Here is a 17,440-nt window from a genome sequence, read left to right on the forward strand (position 1 = left end):
CATTTAGCTCTTTCTTTTCGAAATATAGTTCTATATATATATAAAACAAACAACAACAACAACAACAAAAACAACAAAAAAAAAACAACAACAACAAAAAAAATAAGCACTGTATCTTAAAAAACCTGGTAACTTTGTCTGGACGAATGAGATAACTGTGCAACTGCAAACCAATACATGGTAGATATGCTGAAGTTCAAAGTCTCAAGCCAGTTTTCTTACATCTACGATGTTATGCCTTGTTTCTACCCTCCTCTTACACTTTTCTTATTCATTTCCTCTTAATGCTACTTGTTTCTTTAATATTTGGTAATGTGGAATGTTTTGTTTTATTGTGTTTTAGCCTGTTCAGAATACTGCAAGATCTATGAAATCTGCATTTATTTTCCTACTCCAAACTTATAAGTAATATCAATAAAATGCTAATTCTCAAATGTTTTGTGACTTGAGTAATTGAAAAAATGCAACACTCATCAGTGTTGTTGGCATTAAGAAAAAAATATGTGATACGAATATATTTAATAATAAGCGTTTCATAGGAACTCGTTTTTCAAAGACAAGACAGTGTGGGACATGGTGACCTAAAGAAACCATGTCCCACATCAGTGCACGTTTGAAGATACAGACGTGTCAATTTGTTGAAAAGCATTTACCCAGATACATAAATAACAGAAAAAAAAAAATGTTAGAAGAGCTACCTACTAGAAATACAAGAACTAGATTTCTTTGTAAATAACACATTTTCTTAAGAGCTTCTACGGATGCCATAAAAGATAAAGACAGAGAAAGGCAATTTAATGATAAGGTTTCACAAATCAAGGTACTGCTAAATTACAGTAAAAATTTATACAAAGTACATAGAGAATTCAAGGTAGAGTTTAACAAATTTATTTTGGCAGAATGTTACTAGAAGAGGAAAAAGCTGAATTAGAAAGGGTTGAAATTATTCAGTAAATGTATAGCCCAGTTCTTTCATGTCAAGTCAGTAGAAAAATTGCTGACAACTTCAGACAACATGCACATTAAAAAAAAAAAAAAAAAAGAGGTTATTTAAGATAACTTCTGCAGCTCTTTTGAAATATTGTATTACTCTACTTACTCTAACAGATTTTTATTATTAATCAGTAAACACTCCTACTAAATTTATAATGCTTCCTAAATCTAGAAGTCTTTCAGCCCTAGTTCAATATTTGAGATGAAAATATGGGGGCAACATACCCGTTTAAAAAGCAAAACAACAACAAAAGCAAACATCAAAAGAAACAACCTCCCTCCAAAACCAACCCAGTTGTGGGTCAGGTTGCCAGGATCCTTTAGTGCCTCCAACACAAGAAATGGGGATGATAACCCAGTGAGGCTGGGGGAGTACGTCTAAGTGTGGCAGTCTCTTATGCCAGCTGAAGCTCAGCAGTCTTTAGGTTGTCATAAAGAAGCACTGGTGAATTGTTGCTCTGTAGCTAGGTTTCACTTGAGCACAAACTAGCAAGAGAAACCTTGTACAAAAGCAAAATTGAGAATGCATCCAAACTGAAATCTGGAGTGTCAAGAAAACCCCCACCTCTTGCTCTCCCCACTGTGTGCTGCCAGGATTGGCTGTTTTTTTTCAGGGCTGCTCCTTGACCAGTGCCACCTCATGCCAACTGTGGAGTTTATTTGACATATTCAGTAATGTGTTTTCTTTCCCTTTCCTCTGAGGATGACTGGTGGATCTGCAAGTCCCCAGTAACCCCATTTTTGTGTCATGTGCAGCCCCTCCTTCTTCTTCCGGAAGGTTCTGGTGGGCCTCCTGCTGTATTGGGGCAGCCCCCCTGCTCAGCCACTGCCTTCCCCAGGGACCTCAGTGGAAAGCTCTTGCCTTCCATTTACTGCACAGTGTTGGTAAGGTTTCAGCTGCAGTGGCTACAGTTCAAAAACATGTGAGGTTTAAATAGAGGAGAAAAAAAACACAACAGCGGTCTGGAGAGCACAGCAGTGAGGGGAAATTGGATTGCAGGGTTTGTCTGGGATTCAGTTTTGCAAAGGGTAGGTGCAACATGGAGAATAGCCTGCCTTCTCTTCCTAGGAGACAATGGGCAAGGCCAAGCTTTTGTTCTTTATCAAGGCAACAAAAAGGCTAGTGAAGTGCTGGGATGGACTGTCTGGGAGAACTGGACCTTCCAGCACTGAAGATGGCTTAAGGGCAGGTTAGGGACATGCTTGGGAGGTTTACTGTATTTTGTCTTTACCTTCATCTTTTGTTCTACCTCTGAAATTGCTAAATGCATAGGTAAATGCACAGGTAGAGTGAGAAAACTTGTTTTCTGGAAACATTTGTGATACTTCCAGTCATGAGAATGACTGAATGAGAATGGTGATGATGCTGTGGTTGTTTGCTAGGGTTGTGTGGGAAGTGAGGGGTGGATCATTAAGGGAAGAATTGGGCAGACATAAATGATTGTTAAATAGTTATGTAGTTATCAGAAAATAATTTGAGCTTTGAAATCTAAACAAAGTTTGCTTTTAATCTAACAAAGAGTTAAAAAGGTAAAATAAATGCTTTCCCAGTACCCAAGAGACTTTGCATCTTACTCCAGGGGCCTTGATGCTCTCAGCAAGAAAGTGAAGTCTTCCGCAGTAGATTTACCTATTGAGTCGGTCAGTCTGAGCCTTCAAGACTTGATTGGCTATTTTCATCCTCCTGATGAACATTTAGAGCATGAAGACAAACAAAACAGGCTCCGAGCACTGAAGAATCGCCAGAACCTCTTCCAGGAAGAGGTAGTTAACTGTTTTACTCTTTTATTTGCACCATTTTATCTGCAAGTATTCTTTCATGGTGTGTGTGTGTCTAATAGAGGGTATGCTTCCAGTGGTTTTTGTTCTATAGGAGTCAAAATATTTGCTATGTTTATAATCTCTTAAGATCTGTTGATTTTCCTATATATTTAAGGAAATACATTTAAGGCCTTTTTTTTTTGTTGTTAAAAAAAAAAAAAAGTTAGATATGCTCATATCTCATATGCTCATATGCTCATATGTTCATATGCTCTGAATTCTGACTATAATTTACTCCTTTTATGTGAATTAATTTATTCTTTTTATAGCTTCATTTCTTGATACAGGAGAATGTTACAGTTTAATAAGTATACAGTTTAATAAGTATTTTGTCTAATATTCTCTGTTATTTCTCTGGTACTGATGGTTGGCTGTAATTAGTCAGATGCCTAAATGTCTCCTGGAGTAGAATGCAAGGAATACTGTTTATTTCTTATTTTGACCACCCCATATGGTAAATTCAGTATCAGTGCTGTTTTTTTAGAAAACCTTTTCCATAGGGATTGCTTGTTTGATTCCACTTGTCTGACTCCACAAATATATTATTATGTTTTACATACCCTGACTTTATTGGTTGGCTCTTTATTTGCTTAGATTTCTGAAAATCTTACTTATTTGTGCCATGGTGTTTTGTTGTTGTTGTTTCTTTCTTTCTTTCTTTGCTTGATTTTCCTCTGATAATCTGAGCCTTTCTGTTTTTAGGGTATGATCAACCTTGTTCTCGAATGTATTGATCGCTTGAATGTATACAGCAGTGCTGCTCATTTTGCAGATGTAGCTGGGAGGGAAGCTGGAGAAGCATGGAAATCTATTCTGAATTCTTTGTATGAATTACTAGGTAAGAAATATTGTGGATTACTTAGATTCTCTTAGCTAAAAATAACAATCAGATGAAAAGAAACTTGTATCTGTTTTAGCATAAGAGATTTTCCACTGTGTAGAAATTTAGGATAGAAATTAAACAAATATGTCTGAATAAAATAGATTGCTAACCTACAAAACCCAAGGATTTTTTGTATTTTCAGGTCCTTGCCTGTAGTTAAGAATAACAATTCACTGAAAACATTCAAATAATCTGTTTGTTTGTTTTTCTTTTTGACAATAATGTTTATTTTGATAAATAATGTGTTTCTTCAACTAAAGGATTGACTACTTTTTTATGTCATTGTGTTGCTAAAGTATATTGTATGCTGCTCAAAAATGAGTCATCCAAATATATGTCAATGTGTCATTGTGTTAAGGAGCTGTGGCATTGTGGTCAGTTTTTTTGTTTTTTTTTTTAAAGTTTCTAGTTTTTCACATGTTTTCTGCAGAACTGCAAACTGAATCTAAGGCTCCTATAACCAAGATACTTCTTATTTGCCAGCAATGACCAATAGTGACTCCAACATTATATTAAGATACAGTGTGCCGTGGAAAGGTTGCTGGCTTTTAGATGTAATATAATATTATCCACTTGCAGTCACTGAAAATATCACAGAATATTCTATAAGAATCTCATAGTATATTCTCTAAGTGTAAGTTGGGTCCTGATCAAATTTCTATTCAGGTAGAAGTATTTAATCACCCGAAACGTTTGCTTACCAATTTGAATTGGTTGTGTTATTTATGTTCTGCTATGATTCATTATTTTAGGGTTATTAATCCACTGCTATAGCTGCCAGCATAATTCACTTCTGTTAAGTTGTTGTCTACAAAATGAAATTTTACTTCCTAAGAGATCATTTGTCAATTCCTTGCTCTTCTGTCATCAGGTTTTCTCAGTGCCATAATTAAGCCTAAATAGTATTAACACTGACCTTAAGTGATTGAGGACCTTAATGTGTCCCCAGCATTAAGCAAGCTTTGTTCAGGCCTATACATATGCCTATAATGATATCTGTATGTTACATGTCAATTCTAATGTGTGGGCCTGCTTTCCTTTAAACATGCACATTTTGGCAAAAGCTTGAGTTTGGACCAAGTCCTTATGCAGGATTGTTATCTTACTTTTTAATAAAACAGAAGGCATTTGATGTATCATTTATACTCATAAGATGTCACTCCTGAAAAATGTGGTATTGCAAAGTTATGCAAGTATTATTTTGTTATATATCAACTCCATTTAAAACTCCGCAACTGAATACTTAGTTTGTAAAATGAAGTGAGTTGGCAGTGCCCAGGTGAATGTACTGTGTGCGCTATTAATTAGCTCTTTTGGAGGTGTGCATTGTGAAATATGATCGCATACTAGTTTTTCTGTAGGACCTACTCTTATTTAGTATTCATTTATTATTGGTACTTATAATACTCAGTTTTCTCTTTGTTCCACAGTGTGTGGCATTGAGTCTTGTTCATTGTGAGCCTTTTAAATCATGTTTGGGAAACAAAGCTATAGCAGTTCTTTTGTTCCATTTATGATTAAAATTGTCTGAATAATTAGAGCTATTAATAAGTGTTCTTGGAAACACTTCTGTGATAAGACAAATAGAAGGTATTATCTCCCATTCACTGACAGGAAGAGATACAGAGAAATTTAGATAAAAATACTCCTATAATTTTGATTTCCAAATTAAGAGATGTGGGTTCTGCTTTTTCCTTCTTTTTTTCTCTCCGGAATATCCAGCGATATTTCATGTGTGTAAGGCATACTGAAAACTGCCATCCCTTCAAATCCACAGGCACAGAAAATGAAATTTAAATTATATACCTCATTGAAAAGTGGTGAAGGTGAAATCTGTCTGACCTAATGACAAGATTTTTTTTTTTTTGTGTACTTACTTTACAAACCATCTTTCTATCTCCTTACTACTCAATAGCAAAGTGAGGAAATTGAAGCAGGATTTCTCTACATAATACTGTCACAAAACTTTTCCATAGTCAAAGTAGGTCCAACATCTTTTGTTCTTCAAGAAGAAAATTGTCTTGGGCTGAAAAATTATCAGTATATGCTACGTACTCCTTGATATACCAGTAGGGTGCTTCTGTCTGTCCCACTGCTTTTTCTGACAGAGGAAATATAAGCAGTAAATGTTATTGAGATACGAAGATGCCTTCTGTTTTGTTCCCAGAGAAAGGAACATGGGAAGAGCTAGCTGCACATTGACTGTCACCATTCCTGTTATGGTAGAAGTTGGTTACTTTGGCTGTAATTCTGGTCTAGGAATTAAACCTAGGAGGTCTACCACACCTCTGTGTAGTTGAAGATTGTAGCATGATGCGTATTCACAAGGTATTTCAGTTTAGGTTGCAAGGGTGACCAAAAGTGACATTTCTGAACTTTGGATTGATAGATTTTCTGAACGTTATAGGGTAATCTTAACGGATTTCTATTTAATTTCCTTTTTTTTTTTTTTTTTCTCTTTTATATATATAGTTGTAAGCTAAAAAGCTAAAATACATCCTCTGTACACCCCAGTTCTGTAATGTGCGAGGTAGTGAGAAGTCCAGTGAGTCGGCATGTGGGTCAAAAGCAGGACTAGAACTTCAAACTTCAGGCTGCTCTGATTTCAGCTGATGTTAGGAATTTGTAAGGATGATGATGCACTCATGTCATTTGCTTCACATTCTATGTGAAGTACTGTTTCAGAGGTGGACATAAGTTTTTGCCATGGGATTTATGATATTTGATGATATAGAAATGTTACAACTTGGGATAACAAATTATATTATAGGTTCTCGAGTGGAGTGTCCAGATCCTTTCTCCCCTCCCTCCACACACCCTGTTTTTTTTTTTTTTTTTTCCTCCTCACTCCCCTCAAATGTTGGCTCATCTTTTCAAGCTGGAATAAGTATTTCTCATGTTTGTTTGTTTTTTTTGTTACAGCTTCATCTTTCACTTACCTTTGCAAATGTCTGTCTGTCATTAGAACACTATGGTCTGTTACAGAAAATGAATGTTTCTTGCTGTTTTTACGACATTCCAAACAAAAAAAGCCAAACAAACAGCATTGTACAGCATTGGCTATTTTCATGCTTGTAAGCAACCATATTGTTTAGTCTGAATATTCTGAAGGTAGCTCAACCAATTGCAGGCAGAAAGGATAGCAAATTTTATCTTTAACAGTTAAAATTTGGAAAAGATGTTTGAAAATAAACTAAATCGTAGGGTGAGCTTCTTATCACACCTGCTTCTGACTTTGCTCACCTTAATACCTGTATGAATGCTTGAAACTGTGACATTACGTTTTGTGTGTTTTTTTTTTGTTTGTTTGTTTGCTGGAAGAACAAACATGCTGGGATAAAAAGATCATCCAGGAGGAACAATACTAAAAACTGTGTATCTTAATTTATCTTTCAGCCCATATATGCCCACTAAGTAAAGTGAATTTACTTCAGGCTTTAAGGTGATTATTTTGTGTATACTATTGGTCATTTAGTTAGTAAGAATAAATTAAAGAAGTTTTGGCAGGAATTATGAAAATTTTAAAGTATCTAGACTACGTATGTCCAGAGAATTAAAGTCTCAAATCAGATGGTGACTTTTTAGAGCATAGATGGAATAGAAAAGTCTGTGCTTGTGTTATTTATTCATAGATGGAGGGGAGTGTTGAAGTTTTGTTTGTTGAAGTAACATGTAGTTTGTTTTTCAAAATGTTAAATTAGGCACAGGCTGGAGGAACTAGTGGCTTGATTGCTAAATCATTTTCATAAAAGTCTGAAATTTCCAACTGACAAGACCAGATAATACCTCTCAAAGAGGTCTGCTTGTCCTATACAAAATATCGATTGTTTCCCTGGACTTGTACTGGGGAGAACAGTGCTCAAGCTTTTCTTGACTTTCCAACCCTCTCAATCCCCTTTTACATTACTTCCTTAACTGAGAAGCCTGGCCTTGATCTGGCTAGAATGAATTTGTCTGTAGCTCTGTTATGAGTAATGTTGAAGCTGTACAGTAATTGCATGGATGACAAATTGATATTGCTTGCTCTCCTTTGCTTCAGCAAGCAGTGCTTTGCCTTTTAGTCTGCACATAAATAAAAGTAAGCAGTGATGTTACAATTGGTGGCTTTTGTCATGTGTTGACATTGTTTGTGACATATCTACTGCAATTTACAGGGCGTTGAGACTGGATGCTATAGCATATAGAAGTGCTTGCCTTATATCTCTTAAGGCATCTGTCCCTCCTCTATTACAAGTACATACTGTGACTGAACTTGTATTGGAATCTTTTGTATCACCAAGAATGTGCAATAGTATGCATAATGATGTGACTTCAACATCTGACTGGCCACATCCTGTTTTCGTATTTTTCTTTTTTTCTCCCTTTAAACTGGACACTAGTTTTGTTCACAGTGGCGAGGGGGACAGGGAGATCACCTGTTGAACATTAATTTGTTCTCAGTGTTGTATGCCTTGTTTAATGCATTCTAACCACACTTCAACCACTGAGTACTAACCTTTTACAAACTTATGTGTAGCTGCATTTATGAAACCATCTGTGACTTGTTACTGCTACTGAAGTTAACTTTATTGATGCCATGTGAAGAAGTGAACTATTATTGTCTTCATTTTATGTGGGTACTTGAAGCACAGTGAGATGATTATGTGGCTTGCTTATAATCCAATAAAAAAAATGCATACAGAAACAGGTGTTCCTTAGCTCTAATCGTGTCTTTTAACAATGTGTTCCTCCTCTTACGATTTCCAAAGAACTATCTTCAAATAACTATTGTCATGATTTTAATTCCTTATGTTAGAATTCATGTTATAGATTTGATATGATATATATAGATATGATATATTATAGATATGATATGATATATATATATATATATATATATATTATCTTACTAAAACAGTGGCTTGATTATTTCAGCGTATTGCTGTTTTGTGTGCCAGAATGTCAGGTCCTCAAATGTAGTATTTTATGCATAAATGCAAAGTAATGAATGAATCTTGCTGAATTGCTGACATTAAACATGACTCATTAAACATGTTAGCAAGTTATTTAGATGGTATTCTAATACTTACAAACTGATATTGCAACGCATCTTATTAGAAAGTAATTTTTGAGTCGTGGCATGGTCCAACACTTGAGAAAATGAATTAAGAGAATAGAAGTGAAAGGCTGGTTAGCACACAGGTTATGGAGTTAGGATAGCAAATTATAAAAGATTCCTCTTCTGGTTCTTGGTGTCTCACTTGGAAATAAATTTTCATGCTGTTGAAGAAATTAGAAATTTTCATTGAAATTAAGAAATCTCAAATTCAATTTTTCACTCCCCCCCCCCCCTTTTTTTTTTTTTTTTTTTTTTTTTTCCTCCCTTGCTGGAGTCATAAATTTGGAGGACTATAATTTCTGGCTCTTATTTTTGGTACTGTGAAAATAAATACATGATTAGTTTTGTGAAAAATACCACGTTTGGACATACAACAGATTGCATTCTTTATTATAAATAAATAAATAAGAAGACTGTTCTTATGAAGAGCAGTTTGCATTGCTCCATGTATCGAAAAAATGTTAGTGACTCGCTGTTTTCTGAGCAGAACAGATGCTTCTCTGAGAGCTTGTTTGTATGCAAATCCAAGCAAATGCATGTATTCCAGGATGGGGCAGGCATTGTGTGTCTACAGTGTTCAGTGAGATTTCTGGTCAGTTATACCCACGAAGTCAATGCATGCATCGTCTACTTCAATCTTCAGCTCAGAGCATGAAGGTGGAACTGTTCCAAGTCAGTCACCTTTTCCTTACAGCCATGTAAAAAGTATGATAAACAGTTTCTGGACATCTGTCTTGTTTTGGTTTTAGCATTCTTGAAAAAAGTTATCATCCTCTATGTTATTCTCTTCTAATATTCCCTATCGTTACATGAATAACGGTTAAAAGAACTTATTTTCTAGAGTAGCAGCTGACTTTTGTGATAACAATAATGACTTCTCTACATCATGTAGGTTATTCTGCGGGGATTATTGAGATGAATGTAAAACCAAAACATTTCAAATACATTAAAGTTTATTTAGATGCTGAGAGTATTTTAATGTGTAAATCTAACCATCATTTTTGTTATTTAAATTTAATATGAAGAACTCAATAATTAAGGAATAAGAATCTAGTTTACTGAATCCTTACTTGAAAGACAGGGATTTTTTTAATTATAATTGTGATTTTTTTTCCTCTGTTTTTCTAATAGCGGCTCTGATTCGAGGGAATCGTAAAAACTGTGCTCAGTTTTCTGGATCTCTTGATTGGTTGATCAGCAGATTAGAAAGACTGGAAGCCTCTTCTGGTATGATTTTTAATATTTTATCTTCCTTATTTTCCCAGTTTTTAATTCTTTTAAAATTGGTAATATACTTATTTAGGGTAATTATGATGAAGAATTGTTATTCTTCTTATGGGAGAGCAAATATATTAATCAAATATATATATTTTATATAAAACATATTCTGCCCTGCAGAAAGGGAGGTGGGGTGTTTTGGTCAACAGCATGAGTCAAGAGTGCCCTGGGAGCCCAAAGAGTCAGTTGTAGCCTGGGGTTCATCAGGCAGGGCATGGCCAGCCAGTCGAGGAAAGAGATTGTCTTGTGGTGGTGTGGCCTTACCTCGAACACTGTATGTGGTTTTCGGCATCACAGTATAAGAAGGACATAAAACAATTAAGAGTGACCAAAGGACAGTTGCAAAGGTGGTGAAGGATCTAGAGAAGGATCAGATTTTGTGGCTGATATTTGAGTCTCTTGCCCCATTTTACTGATATAAATAGTAACTTTTTTTTTTTTTTTTTCCTTACGTAAAGATATACAGCTGTTCTTTTGGACACTTAAGACTGATTTTTGACTCTTTCCCAAGCATGCTTTTCATGCTGGTGGTTATATTACAGATCAGAAAGCAATGTAATGCTTTCTGATAAGTGATAAGAAATGTCACTTCTGCCTGCTTTTTTTGTTTTTGTGGGTCTTTATTTATCTACGTATTTATTTTTGCCTCCTGTCTTGTTTTTCAAGATTAGTAAAATTATTTATTAGATTGAAAAGCATGCATAGTGTAAAGTCTGTGTTCTAGATTTTGTACTTTTCAATGTAACGCTTCTTGGAGTTCTGTAGGTTACAGCAATAACAGAACATAAACATAAGACATGGTGAGATTTTTAATGTTTGATTTGCCAATTAAGTGAACTACAGGACATAAAAATACTATGAAATAGCTGAAATAAAAAACAAATGGTACAGAATGCACCTTACAGAAAAGTTCATTTCTCACATGCACTAGACAGGTAAATTGAAAAAGTTGGAGCTAAAAGTCTAAATTCATCTCTTATACCCAATAAGACATTTGCCTTGCAAATTATTCCTTGTTGTAACAAAAAGCAGAGGGGAATAAAAAATATAAATTATGCAAATTAGAGAAGTTTTACACTAAATGCTCAGAAATGTTAACATTAAAAAAAAAAAAAGTAATGTCTTGAGAAGTTTCAATTTCTTTATGTTAGTCATTAACATAATCTATTATTAGCATACCTATATTTTCTTACCATTATAAAAGATCTAAAGTTGAACTACTAGCAAAAACTGCTAAATATTTAAAAGAAATATATTTTCTCAACTTTCTAGAGAAAGTTGAGAAAATGCTGTTTTAAGTCAAAAGAATCCTATGAGAAACATAGTAACCATGAAGCTGAAAACAATTTTGTAGTGCTTGCACTACCACAGGGAATCTCCATCTCAATTTTTATTTATTTACTTTTAATCTCACACTGTTGGTATTTTTTCTTTGTGATTTGACAATGAGAACATAACAGTGTAACTATTTGTAATGTCCTATATAACTTGTATTAATCCTCAATACCCAATAATAGTCCAAGCAATTTAATAAAATCTTTTGTATTACAGGTTATGATAGTTTTACTGTAACACCACATAGAGACGTATTTCAACCTGTCTCTCCTATATAACTTGTATTAATCCTCAATACCCAATAATAGTCCAAGCAATTTAATAAAATCTTTTGTATTACAGGTTATGATAGTTTTACTGTAACACCACATAGAGACGTATTTCAACCTGTCTCTTTTTTATTGCCTGGTTCTAGCTACTGTACTTGATATCTCTTGTCAGCTATTCTTTGATGTTCCTGTTCTGATTCATGTTTGTCTTTTCACAGAGGGTGTAGATATGGAGGTGGATTTCAAGAGCTAACTATTAATAATAGCACATGGAATGTATATTCAATCCACAGAAACAGATTTAAACAACATTCCATATTTACTGATTGCTGCGTTTTAAGTTTTAGCTCTCTGTATTTCACATGTGCTTTGCTTTGTCATTACTATTAATGCATATCATTTTCCCTCCATCTCCTCTTCTGTTCTCTGCTGTTACCCTACTGGAGACATTTCCAACTGCAGATTAAGAAATATTCTCCAGTTGCCGTTATGACTGTTCTGTTTAATATACAATATTTGTTACTGTTTTGTTGAAAGATGACCTTTTGGAAGTCTTTTAAATATTATTTTCTGTAATTATGCTACAGTAATTTCAAAAGGCAGGAAGACCAATGGGCAGCATAGTTAAAACAGTAGTGAAAGCAATATAATAACCACCTTCCTGATTGCATATTTGCGTTTTTTCCATTATCTTCTTATTTTAGTGCTCGTGCTGTTTTGTGAACTGGAAGGAACATAATAATCTTCCTTTCAATAACAATATTCAGTTGATGCCAGACTTGTCCTAAGAATTACAATTAGGGAGAGTCATCCTTAAATTGGAGCTCCTTGTGGCCAGGGAATTTGACTTGTACCTTCATTATTTTAGCATTTCACATTGACAGTAAGAAGTGTGATATGTACAGTCATTTTTCTCATCTATTGTTTGTACTCCTTTCTCAACTAGCCTCACCCCACATTCAGTTCTGCTATGCAGGAGTTGCAGGCAGAGCATTACTTATTTCCCAAATAAATAACAAATAAATCCTAATGACCTAAATAAATTCTAAATGACTAATAAATCCTAAATAAATAGTTCTGCAAATTTTGGAATTCTTAATTTGCAGGGTTTCTTCTACACCTGCATGATTTTTAGGAAAGGGAACCTGGGATACTCTGACTGAAGCTTTCTATTTGGAAAAACAGAATTCATCAGCAAAATTACTGCAGTTACTATATTAATGTACAAAATAGTTTAACACTGGCACACATATTCAGGACTTCAGCTATAACAGGACTTCAGAAATGATGATTTCCATCAAACTTCTCATTTCTAATCATTTTACATATCCTGTAGGTAATAGATAACCTAGAAAGAACAGCTTTTGGTGAGATATTTCCAGGGAATGGATAGTAGAGAAAATTAGATTTTTTTTTTTGATATATCCACTAATTTATCTGTGTAATATTATCTAATCTAGCTAGGATGTTGGGTTTCTATATTAACATTTATCCTACTCCTAATCAGTGTGGAATATTTTTAAACTATTTTTTCAGCTCAGAAATATCACTCCTATCTGTACCTGAGACATACCCCATGCTGAATGTTTTTATGCTCTCAATTTTGTAGTTCGTTTGCTTCTGTAAACTATTTTTTTTTTTCCCCTGCAGAATTATGCCTCCAAGGTGGGGGTTCTTTTACTGTGCTTTTACTTCTTACTCAGGGTGTCCACCTGATTTGTTTCAGCCTTGGTGTGTTTGTGCTCTGAATTCATGAGCTGCTCAATTTATGTGGGAACAGGAACGTATGAGACTACATCTTTTGTTCCCAACTGGTGACACAGAGTTAGCTGCTCATAGCACTGGTGTCTAGTCAGAGATTTGCTGATCATTGTCCCTATCACTAGTGTATTGTGTAGAGAACCTAGTGAAAGAGATACTGTAATTGAACAATCATGCCAATTTACAGTATTGTTAGGGAAACGTGCTCTGTAATTGTATTGATTTTCTTGCTTTCATAAACAATTGAGTAACAGAATTTAAACAGAACCAAACATTTAAAAATTGGCAAAATCACAGGGTTGATCTTTCTTCCACTTTAGCCCACCTTTAGTATGAGAGCACTCATATAAGAAAAATGTTCTCACAATTATGCAGGTGCATGGGATTTGACTGCAACCTGCTTATTTTCAATGTATTTCCCTAGCTGTTTCACAGTTAAATTATTTCCTAAGAGACCTAATTTTACTTTTCAAACTCTCATAATTAAGATTTTCCAATATAATTCAAAATTTTGCACTCAGCTTTTAGAGGTACAATATGAAATTCTTTACAACAGTTTAAAATGCTGTGTTACATGTTTCCTATTTTTATTTTAATTTGTCATAAGGTTTAAATCATGTTTTAAAAATTAAAAGCTAAATGTTTATGATGAGATAGTAAGTTTATCATAAACTCTGTATATGTTTGTGACATTTGTATTCTATTCAAACACTTTCTGCTTGATTGTGTTTTGCAACTTCAGTGAAATTGGAGCAGGTCCAGCTACACAGACAAATCTAAAAGTGAATTAGTCCAACCAAACCATCATTGTACATTTATATATATATATATATGTATATATTTATTTTCTTTTCTGAAATACGGGGAATTTGCTCTTAGAACAAAATGTGTTTTATGATCAGCATTCAGATGCTGCAGTAACTGTTGAAGTCACTGTGGCAGTTGAGTTTAGTTGATAACATTTTTTTCTTGAGTGTTTTACACCTTAAAAGTAATTATACTTCCATTATTGAAAAGTTTAAAATTAGAAAACAAATACAATGCACTATTTTAAGACAAAATTGTTATTATGAAGCTATCTACAAAAATGTAAAAATTCCAAGGTTATGGCTACCACACTTATGTTACGTGGTATTGTTTCATATTGAATTACTATTTTTATTGTTAACAGTGCGTTTCAGTGACACAATGAGAGGTGGGATACCTTACCACATTTTGAATGAATTGATCTCCTTGCATTCCTAGATCGCTGTGGCACACAACAAAGCTGTTAATCTTGTTACAGATTACCTCCCTAGATTGAGGATCCTTTTGTACTACTTCTCTTACTTCCCTAGGTAGGGAGGTGTTCAAGTGACCCCTGCCTTGTTAGCAGGGGTGATGGACTGTGGTCCTGAATGTTGCTGCAGATCATCTAGTCATTTAGCTCTCATGACTCTTAGGTCTTTGTCCTTTTAATCAATACTGTTAATGTGACATTCTAGTGATATACATCTACTGTATATCTACTGTAGTAGTGACACTCTGCTTATATCTTCAGGGCTACAGAATGACTTTGAGAGTTCATATCTAGCTCAATATACATATCAATATCATATTGCATGGATATGTCTTTCTTCAGAGTCACTGCTCAGAACAGGAAAATTGCTTACTATGTCTGTGCAGGGTTTCCTGTGTTCTGTGTTTTCATATGTGTGTCTTCAAGCCTATTGAAAGACATTTTGTTTGAAACCTGTGTATGAGATATATCAAATTTTCACTTTATTTGTTGTTTATCCTCTGCCTTTACTACACTTCAGTCTTTGAGTAATCTGTATGCTTTATTAGTGATGACAGCATATCTTCATGCAGATCCCAAAGAAAAATTACCAAGTAGTATTGGGACAAAAAGGTTCTATAGGTTATCCGTGATTAACAAGTGATGTCTGAATGTAATCACCAGCAATTCCAGTCATTACTTTAGTTCAGATTTTCTTGTGAAATAAAAATAAAAATAGCCTTCTAATAGCAAGTAATTTAAAAATAATCATTGTCTCTTCCGACAGAGTAACTTGGTCTTGTCAAGAATGGGAAACAGCAAACTGAAAGATTAAAAAAAAAATAAAAATCTTTCTTGATATATGTTTGTTCATAACATTCTTATTTTTATTCCTCTGTGAGAATTCTGCTCATCCCAGTATTCTCTTTATAAGAGAATTTTTTATTGATTGTTGTGGTGGTTTTACCGTGCTGGGCAGCTAAACACCACAACCGCTCTCTCACTCCAGTGAGACCCAGTACAGTTGTTCTTTGATGGGCCCATTTTCTTTGGATGCATTGGTCTTTCTATTGTTGTTTTTAGTAGAGCTGTTCCTTGATTTGAATACAAGTATGTATGATACAAGTTGGTTTGAATTTAGAAATATTAAAAAGAAAAAATTCATGAACTGAATGTGTTTTCATCTTTGCTGGTGTACAGCAATGGAAGACATCATTAGTCTGCAAACATGTATCCGTGGATAGGTATGTTATTGATGTAATAAATTGTTAAAGTTGCTCAGAATTCCTTTGCTCAGTGAGATACTTGAGAGATCCTCTAGGTGGGATTTTCTGCTGATCCTATGAAGACAATAGAAGAGACATGGGATTCCTGGCCATTTATATTCCTTATAAATAATGGTTTTAATATCAATCTGTATTTTTTCATAGTACTACTTTTTCATTGCATTTCATTATTCATTGCATAGGCATGCATTTCATATTTAGAAGAAAAAAAAAAATATATATATACACACACAGTTGTTTGTTCGATTAACTTATAGCTTTAAGTCTATATTTTTGTTTTGTGAGAGGCTTTATGATCAGTTAATCAGGAATTAATAAAATGAAGAAAAATAATTCCTGTGATAAATCAAAGTATGTATTTTTTTTTCCTTAAATCTGTATTTTGATTTTTCTTAATTGTTAAAAAATTGAAAGCTAAAAATAAAGAAAACTAGAGATATATTTTTGTGGCAATTGGCAGTTTGACCTGCTTTGTCATGTTTTGTTTGCTTTTTTAATCTAACACCTGTTCTGTATTTCGACTACTGAGGACACTGATATGGATGTCCCACAATCTTGAAATTCTTACGTATTATCAGTCGTTTATTGATAATGCACATTTCACTTGGTGATTTATTCAAAACTAGTGGAAATGGAACAGAAATGCACTTGCCCCTCTCTAAGCTTTAGATCAAATCTGTAGTGTTAACGTGAAAGGGAGGCAGCTGACCAGTGTATGTTTCTAATCTAACATTTCTGTGTCATCACACTGTCTTGTGCACTGTGAGTAAGAGCTTTGTGTTCAGCTAGTAGTTCTTTGGAACTTTTTCTCCATAGCTGGACCTGCTCTTATTCAGCTGTTGGGCTGGTGATCTCTTCCTTATCTGGGATTGTAGAAAGACCAGAGTACTCTAACTGATGGAGTGTTTTTGTCTGATGCTTCTTTTCATACCATGGAGTCTGCAGTGCTGCATTTTTCTTTCGGTAAAGATGTGGCAAAGAGTAGAAGACTTCTGCTACAGATGTTGTTTTGCAAGGGTTAAGCTGAGTGTTTGGAGCCATGGCTTGAATACAGGGATAAGGAAACAATAATACCAGATGTGCAGCATTAACTGGAATTCCATAACTCTAGGTTTAAGATTGCTTCTCAGCTCTCCCTCAGTACTCTTGACTTTTCTCATTGAGAATAGTACAAAAATAGTGAACTGCATGCTTCATACTTGCCTTTGCCAAATGTGGAATCTCCCAAAACAAGTGATGATCTATCACATGTAGGAGCCTGTTTTACTGCCCAATTGCAGGGAACAATTTTAAATCTAATGATTCTTGATGGCAATGACTGCTGCTTTATTAGGATGGGAATTGCATGTAATTGGGAGGCAACTGGTGATTTAGTGGTTCTTACGTCCTTGTGCATTTTAGTTTCATGTTCATTTTTGTTTGTTTGCTATTTCAAAAACATCACTGTTGGCTCCCAGC

General features: G+C 34.5%; 1 protein-coding gene across 1 annotated transcript in view; it reads left to right on the forward strand.

Annotated features, from left to right (window-relative positions):
- RYR2 (ryanodine receptor 2) overlaps window positions 1–17,440 on the forward strand; it is a gene marked incomplete at both ends in the record, with an annotated part of 408,872 nt that overhangs the window by 203,909 nt on the left and 187,523 nt on the right. Inside the window, 3 exons of the mRNA XM_084285045.1 lie at window positions 2,574–2,757; window positions 3,517–3,652; window positions 9,927–10,022. Coding sequence (XP_084141171.1) covers window positions 2,574–2,757; window positions 3,517–3,652; window positions 9,927–10,022 — 416 coding nt within the window. The remainder of the gene's footprint in view (window positions 1–2,573; window positions 2,758–3,516; window positions 3,653–9,926; window positions 10,023–17,440) is intronic.

The sequence above is a fragment of the Netta rufina genome, assembly GCF_964035555.1.
Source record: "Netta rufina genome assembly, chromosome: 3".
Classification (NCBI taxonomy): domain Eukaryota; kingdom Metazoa; phylum Chordata; class Aves; order Anseriformes; family Anatidae; genus Netta; species Netta rufina.